Source organism: Cyprinodon variegatus, unplaced genomic scaffold, assembly GCF_000732505.1.
Source record: "Cyprinodon variegatus isolate N-32 unplaced genomic scaffold, C_variegatus-1.0 Scaffold237, whole genome shotgun sequence".
Taxonomy (NCBI): domain Eukaryota; kingdom Metazoa; phylum Chordata; class Actinopteri; order Cyprinodontiformes; family Cyprinodontidae; genus Cyprinodon; species Cyprinodon variegatus.
The window spans coordinates 580,057-588,787 of NW_015150690.1; the positions used below are offsets into that span (position 1 = coordinate 580,057).

The 8,731-nt window shown below is 41.5% G+C and overlaps 1 protein-coding gene across 1 annotated transcript in view; it reads right to left on the reverse strand.

Moving 5' to 3' along the window:
* LOC107089074 (SH3 and multiple ankyrin repeat domains protein 3-like) overlaps positions 1-8,731 on the reverse strand; it is a 76,937-nt gene that overhangs the window by 20,469 nt on the left and 47,737 nt on the right. Inside the window, 8 exon segments of the mRNA XM_015381614.1 lie at positions 1,635-1,767; positions 1,865-1,989; positions 3,985-4,067; positions 5,231-5,309; positions 5,312-5,386; positions 5,453-5,628; positions 5,698-5,917; positions 7,371-7,437. Coding sequence (XP_015237100.1) covers positions 1,635-1,767; positions 1,865-1,989; positions 3,985-4,067; positions 5,231-5,309; positions 5,312-5,386; positions 5,453-5,628; positions 5,698-5,917; positions 7,371-7,437 — 958 coding nt within the window.

Sequence of the window (8,731 nt, forward strand, 5' to 3'; positions counted from 1 at the left end):
TTTGGTTCTTAAGATACAATTATTTTAATTTTGACCGTTGACGTCACCGTCCCAGCAGACAATGATGCTGCGCTTTTTTTCTGATATACAGTTATTGCATAACGTCACTTGTTATTCTTGTGCTGGCACTGAAAAGAACATTAAACATAATGATTGTTTCACAGTTTGGACCTGCCGTTACCCCTGGCAACCCCACGGCATTTCACAATAAAAGCGCAGGTAAAGCTTAACATCACGGACTGCTGCTAAATTGTTCTCTGTGCACAACTTTTGAATCAGCTTGGAGAGTCCACCAATTTTTTGCAAAAACAACTGAAAGCTCTAAAAAAAAAAAAAAAAGAGTCCACTTTGGTTCATCCTTAGCAGCATCTGGATGACGGTCAGATTCAGCGGGACCTCCTTGAAAATCTACCCACGCAGAGAGCACCGATTCTGAGGAGTGGGCAGCGACAGACGGAGGATAATGAACAGTCATCTAGGGCTAAATTAAAACACCTTTTTTTAAAACCACCAAAAAACCTCTTTAGATCATTCCTTAATTTTTACCTTTGTTAACATTATTTCTTCTTTTTTTATTGTAAAAGGAGTTTCATGGGCCCCCCAGGAACTCGGGGCCCTAGGCAAGTCCCTAGTTTTGCCTAATGGTAAACCCGCCCCTGCATAATGAGCACATACCCATTCCAGTTCAGGGACTCTGTGCTGAGTGAAGCGTTACTGTATAGATATAACAGTTTAGTTTATTGATCTCAATCTTTAGCCTTTTTCTATATTACAATCTTATTATCCAAACCTTGAATAGAAGTATTCCTTTCCTTTGTAACTGACACTGATGACGCTGTGAAGGGGGAGAAAACTTTTAGATTCACACTGTATTCTTTAAAGCGATTTAAAGAAGCAATCGCGACGAAATTACAATTAATAGAGGAGACAAAGGTCAAATTAACCTTTTTATTAAGGAAATCCAGATCAGACCAACATAATACTAATAGAACAATAGCTATTTCTCTTCCAAATGGCTGCCCCGGGAGTTTTAGTTATGGCTACAGGTTCCATCAGTTAACCTGTCGGCTTTAACCAACGTCCAGTAGGATTTTTCCACTACAGATCTATGTTACTAGCCTGGCCGGTGTGAGCTGGTCTGTTAAGGCTCTGGTCTAAACCAGAGCAGGCCAATCACAGCTCTTCTCTGTAACCATAACAGTCAAGGTTGCAGCTGCAAAAGTTATGCTCTTTTAAAAATGTTTTTTAGTCTAATTGTTTCCAAAGTCTTTCTGCTCCTTCCCAGATGAACCGGAGTAGTTCATGGCGTTCTGCTGATGCTAACTCAACCTCTTCTGGTCTGAACTGTCCGTTAGAGCCAAGCTTCTGGTTTAGGTTCTTTAACAACAAACTGGGAAGGAATCCACTTTATGATGCTCTAACTGCGCTGAGATCTTTTGTCAAGTGAATCCATGTCTTATCGTCTACATCAGGATATTTCTCCTGGTGTTTTGTCACTAATTATGGGGTTAATCTGATTTTTTGTGTTTTTGAACAGGGTCAAAGAAGTGAGGGCTAGAGCGCACAAACCATTTTGGGGGTAAAGTCACGTCCTGAAATGGTTTTAATGATGAGCGACATGTTAACAGCTCTACCTTTCTTCCTGATCAGGTTGGTTTCTGATTTTCTGGAAACTGAGACGACTTTCATCAGCAGCCGACTTCCTCCCTGTCGGATCAGAGAGACGACCTGCCGGTGACCCACCTTCACCACGTCGGTCCCGTTCACCTGCAGAGGAAAAACAGGTTTATGGTACAAATACTGAAGGATTACATTCAGTGACCTCTGAATACTTATATTTAATCCTGCAGATGACCACTGTCACCTCTATGAGGAAGTCTCCGGTCCTTAGCCCCGCCCTCCAAGCCACGCCCCCCTGATCCACTGATTCCAGATACTGCAGTGCGGGAAAAGCCGGTGTCGGAGCGAATTCTTCGATAGGCGTCTCAGCTGGAAGCAGAGTTCACAGGTTGGTAAGATGTATGGAAGGCTGTTTTGGACAATATTCACATGCATTTTAGCGCCACCTGACTGGTAGTCAAATAACTCCACTTTTTGTTCAGGTGCAAAAGCATCACTTTATTCCTTCACTTCGGAAACACACTCACAGAATCCCGAACCACAGAGAGTAATCGCGCCTTACAATTGTTACAGACCCAACAGTTCCCCCTGGTGGACAGGCATGCAGTACACGTATAGAACATATGAATAACACAGAGGACTGACAGCTGTCCTTCAGTTAGTGACCGGGTTGGTTTAAAAAGTACTTATGTGCCTTTTTCTCAAAAGCGGTGTGGAAGGTCCGCCTTTGCTTCATTTAAATCATTAAAAGTCATTAAATGTGATTATTGTGGCATTTAAATATATATATTTTTGAAACATTTAAAACCTCATCTTCACCTGCTGACAGCTGTGCTTCTCTCCCCTGAGATTTCACCTAAATATATATTACCATTCCACCAGTTAACTAGTTTTCCTGCAATGTTACCTGATTCAAACAACTATGGGAGGCCGTCTGGACATTTATTAGTCCGTGTGAAAAACAATTTCTTTTTTTTTTTTTTTTTCACCAAAATAAATTCTTTAAACAAAATACTGGTCCTAATTTGTTTTATTTAGATAAACTTATATATATACAGTCAAAGTAATACATTTGTAAATATTTCTAGGTATTTAAAATTCAGTTTCTGCTGGAAAAAATTAATATTTCTGACTAGGAATGTAATTTTGGCTACAGAGAATCCTATTTTATTGATCTACAAATGGAACAGAGAGGGGAGTACTTTTGATAAATGTCAAAACAGCCTGTCGTAGTGGACTTCATATAAACCTACGCATTAAATCTAGCAGCATTCTTCCTTTGGTTTGCAGCTGTTGCTGTCTTTTAGTTTCAGCATTAAAATCTCTTGTTCCATTTGTGTGAAATAGGCACTTCCTGTTGTCATGGTGACTCATTGAATGGGTGCTCCACTGATAATGGTTTTACATACTTGTTACACAGGTGTTCATCTTTGAATAGACCTACTCAGAGTAGATTAAATTTACCCACAGCAGCGTTTATGAGACCGAGAACTTCCGACCTTAGGCCAGATCAAGTCTGAGTTTGTTAAGCCTGCTTTCCAAACCAGCTCAGCTGTATGTAAACTAACCTCCAGACAATCAGATGCTGCTTTCTGATGGATGGAAACAACCGGTTACTCAAAATACTGCAGCTAACCCTGCCTTTTTGTCACTAATCAATCTGTCCCAGAAGCATGATCCGTGCTGCGCATGCGCAAACAGAATAGCTTCCAGGTAGGCAATACTTCGTCTTTCTTATTTATTTATTTATTTTTCCTTTTTCGAGGAGACTGATAACCTGCCCTGTCTGTCCCTCGTTTTTTGTGAGGCTAAAAGAGGGTCACTACTTTATCCGTTTTCTGTCCCGCTGAACTGTCAAAGTTTACTTTTTTTAATGTTTCATTGATTTAGTCACAGGCTTTACAGAAGTAGATGAAAAGTTTTGAACAGTAATATAAATAAAATGGAGAAATTTAAAAAAATAATTACTGGGTTTTATAGGCAAAAATGTACATTAAAATAACACATTCTGGAGATAGTGAAGGTTTCCTTTGGTAGAGACTGTAAATCAGAAAAAAGGCATTTGTCACATTCATTGTGTTTGGTTTTGATTGGCTGGTGTTGTGGTTCCTTTACACACAGTTAACAGATTCAATTTGAGTCGAGGTCACACCCAAAAACCAACAGAGATCCGCTAACTGGAGCAGGATGCTGTTACCCACCAGTCTAAAGTCTCATTTCACTGGGAACCAGTGCTTCCTTGTAAAGAAGACTTTCTGTAGGTGTTATGTAACAAGACAGCGAGGAGTTTTCCTCTCCAGGCTCCAGTTTAAAATATCTTTCTTTTTTTTCTCTTCCAAACACCCACCACTCCTCCGTTCCTACCTTTAGCTCCTCGGAGGACGAAGCCGAATCCTTCGCTCTCTCTCTTCTGGAGAACGGCCGTTTTCTCCTCGATAACGTAGTCGCTGAAACAGAAAGAGGATTCAGAGTCTGCCTGGAGAAACGACCGGCTGTCCCTTCATGAGATCCTCTGTTACCGCCGATTACTGCTCTGTAACCCAACAGTCCTGTCAGGTTATTAATAAACCATCCAAAAAGCTTTTTATAGCCTCAGTTAAAGTTTGATCTGTGAATAAACATTTCCCCACAGCTTTAGTCCAAGATGCTGTTAATTAAACATGAGGTTTTCTCTAATAAAGACATGCTGTGGTTATGGGGATTATTAAGAGCAGTCAGTATCTTCCTTGCTGTAGTCAGTCTCTGCCAATAGCTACTTAATGTTTATTTTAAACACCCTGGTATCTTATGATTGTGGAATGAATTTATAGATCTTTAAAAGTCGTTTTTTTTTTAAATACAAGTATAAACGTCAGAGGAAGGATGAGATAATCAGGTTTCAGAACACCTGAATGAAGCAAGTTTTCCTTTGAGCTGAAAGCCACTCAGGAGAGAAGAATCCATGATTTTAAAAGCAACACAGAAAACCCGATTAGAGTTCATTTAAAACCTGGAAGGACCCTGAGGACACACTACCATGAGGCAGAAAGGACTGATCCCTATCAGGGCAGAGTTCTGTCTGATGAGCATTCCCGGTCATCTGACCCATAGTCGAAATCCGTTTTTTGCAGCGTATGGCGATCTGATCTTAAATTGCTTTTTTTTTAAATGACTAAACGGATGTACGCAGCTCGACGTAGTTTAAAGTCTATTTTTCATTCAAAACTAAAGGGAGAAATGGAAATATTACTGTGAGTATGCTGATGTGACAGAACAATGGCCCTATGAAGAAAGACGGTTCTTTTAAAACATCTGGAGACCTCAAAGCCGCGTTATTTACAGTAATTGAAAGAGAATTGGCTCAGATCTCCAGCTAATAAGGAAACCTTTAAGAGACACAAATGATGGCGGCTTTATTTAAAATGGGTCTTATTATTCTGGCTTTTAGAAAACAAAAAGGGAAAGTTTTAGTGATTTGGGGTTTTCTCAACTGGTTCTTTTTTTCATTAGTTTATGTATATGTATCCATCTACAGCTAGAACCCAATCAGAACCTTCCATCCCTCCCTGGAACCCATGATGGTTTAGAAATGATGAGATGCTGTTCTAAGGGTGTAGTTCCGGTGTCCCACCTGTAGGAGGTGTAGTTGTCGTAGGATCCCACTGTGTAATGTCTGAAGAGCCTCTTCGTGCGGTCCTCTCTCGTCTCTCAACGCAGTCCGCAGGAAACCAGCCGGTTCTGCCTTTAACGGTTCCTTCCCAGAAGCCTCCTTCTCCAATTGAAAGCACTAGAAACACAAACCGGGTCAGAACCGCCCCGAACACCTCCGACCCCCCCGGCTCACCCCTCTCACCTTTCACCCGCTCCCCCCGGTGCAGCTGGATTTCTCCGGGCCCCTGGGGGACATGGGACCGGGTGGCAATGAAGGTGCGTCCCGGCACCGCGCTGTACAGCCTCCTCTTCCTCATCTGTGGCGTGGGAGGGGGGGAGGAAGGAGGGCTGGTCTCCACATGACCCCCCCCACTGGGGCTGCAGGGCGACAGACCAGTAAGAGACGCTGGTTTGACTGGAGCTTCGAGCAGGTGAACCTGAGCGTACCTGAGGCGGCGCGTGTGGCGTCTCAGTGAGTGCGTGTGCGTGTCATGGTGCGTCTCCAGGCTCTGCAGGGAGGGGCCTGGGGAGGAGGCGGGGCTTTCCAGGGCGTTGTCACTGGCTGAGCGAATCAGAGAGCGAGGTGATGAGAGGCCGTTTCCAGCCGGTGTTCTGGTGGCGCCGACCCGGCGGCGCTTGGTGTAGGAGGGGGTTTCTCTGAAGGGAACTACTTGGACACATAAACAGACAGAGAGTTCGACTCAGCAGCGGCGTCAGAACCGGATCGGCCCGGTTAGTGAGAGTCTGTTCACATACAGCCTTAACAACATTCAGCCTTCAGCAATAATTTATGATAGATTAATATTTCATAGTGTTAGGATGATTATCATTGAAGATGTGAGTTTATCACACCCTGCTATGGGCTGCCTGTCGCGCGTCAGAACTGACGTTTTAATCTAATTAGGACAGTTGGTCTGTCTGGATATACAATTATGATCTTTATTTTGTACCTGCCAAAGTTTTGGAAATGGAATGAGAGCAATGTCCTATTTTGATAATGCTGGAGCCATGGATGTCTAATCATCTGCTAACGTGTCTGATGTAAAATATGATGATGTGGCAGAATGGAGATGTATAAAATGCCTTTTTGACTGTTAATGGGTGCTGCTTCCTGAGAGGTGAGCCCAGAGGTGAGCAGCTGCCTTCTGTAAACTCTAAGCAAGATTAGATTTGTTATTAAAATCTGTTGTCATGTCTCCTGGTTATTTAACACATATAAGTTATGAAGTGTTATTTAAAGAGTTTGTCCCGAGTGATCTCTTTTCAGGGAAAAGAACCGGAAACATTGAGCATCAGGGTGCATACACAGAGCCTATCTTTAACACTAGTATTTTATCATACATGTGGCTACAGTTGAACTCAGATGGCATAAAGAAGGACAATAAAAGAAAAGTATATATCAATGTTAAAATAAAGCACCACAAAGCAAAGTATTTGCTCTGGTTAGAGCCTGAAAATACTTGAACGCTGTCGCCCTCTGCTGGCAGCTTAAATCACCTCATTGGAAACTTGAACAGTGGCAAACAGCGTAAACATTACTTACTGTATAGATTTGACTGTCACTATAGAAGCCTAAGAATAGCATTGCTCTCGCCGCTATCTGTGGCTGTTTGTTTACACATCCATTAACTCTGCAGTCTTTTCACATCTTCACATTTCATTCCCAGCTCTACTTGTGTCCTTTCGCAGTTTTTTTTTTTTTTTTGTGGTGCTTTTCCTTTTGTCCCATCTCTGCTGTGCGTCGCTGATTCATACCTCTGTTCCTGTCATATATTTTGGTGAATATAAACTAAAGTGGTCTGTTGATTAACAAATAGAGCAAAATCTAGATGTAAAACAGCAATAAAATGTAATAAACTGATAGGCTGCAGTTAATTAACAAGACCTGAACGTACAAGAAGTTTGAGATACTGGGTTAGAAATTCATGACTAGGCAGTTTTAAAAACGGAGCTAATTTTAGGTTTGTTATTTTAATTCTGCTGAGGGAGTATCTATGCAACGTTATTGATGAGGTTCATCAAAGTTTTCTGCTTCACCAACTGTGGATTAAACTGCTGATCCTGCTGAACGAAACCAACAAATCCTGACAGGAAACAGACGGAGTCGTGTTTAAACTCACCAACATCAGAGGTTTTGTGGATCTTGATGATTTCAGCCAGATCAAAGTTCCCAGCGATGATCGCCACCTGCACAAACACACAGGTATGAACAGATCAACACGTATGAACGGATCGACACGTATGANGGATGTCTAATCATCTGCTAACGTGTCTGATGTAAAATATGATGATGTGGCAGAATGGAGATGTATAAAATGCCTTTTTGACTGTTAATGGGTGCCGCTTCCTGAGAGGTGAGCCCAGAGGTGAGCAGCTGCCTTCTGTAAACTCTAAGCAAGATTAGATTTGTTATTAAAATCTGTTGTCATGTCTCCTGGTTATTTAACACATATAAGTTATGAAGTGTTATTTAAAGAGTTTGTCCCGAGTGATCTCTTTTCAGGGAAAAGAACCGGAAACATTGAGCATCAGGGTGCATACACAGAGCATATCTTTAACACTAGTATTTTATCATACATGTGGCTACAGTTGAACTCAGATGGCATAAAGAAGGACAATAAAAGAAAAGTATATATCAATGTTAAAATAAAGCACCACAAAGCAAAGTATTTGCTCTGGTTAGAGCCTGAAAATACTTGAACGCTGTCGCCCTCTGCTGGCAGCTTAAATCACCTCATTGGAAACTTGAACAGTGGCAAACAGCGTAAACATTACTTACTGTATAGATTTGACTGTCACTATAGAAGCCTAAGAATAGCATTGCTCTCGCCGCTATCTGTGGCTGTTTGTTTACACATCCATTAACTCTGCAGTCTTTTCACATCTTCACATTTCATTCCCAGCTCTACTTGTGTCCTTTCGCAGTTTTTTTTTTTTTTTTGTGGTGCTTTTCCTTTTGTCCCATCTCTGCTGTGCGTCGCTGATTCATACCTCTGTTCCTGTCATATATTTTGGTGAATATAAACTAAAGTGGTCTGTTGATTAACAAATAGAGCAAAATCTAGATGTAAAACAGCAATAAAATGTAATAAACTGATAGGCTGCAGTTAATTAACAAGACCTGAACGTACAAGAAGTTTGAGATACTGGGTTAGAAATTCATGACTAGGCAGTTTTAAAAACGGAGCTAATTTTAGGTTTGTTATTTTAATTCTGCTGAGGGAGTATCTATGCAACGTTATTGATGAGGTTCATCAAAGTTTTCTGCTTCACCAACTGTGGATTAAACTGCTGATCCTGCTGAACAGAACCAACAAATCCTGACAGGAAACAGACGGAGTCGTGTTTAAACTCACCAACATCAGAGGTTTTGTGGATCTTGATGATTTCAGCCAGATCAAAGTTCCCAGCGATGATCGCCACCTGCACAAACACACAGGTATGAACAGATCAACACGTATGAACGGATCGACACGTATGA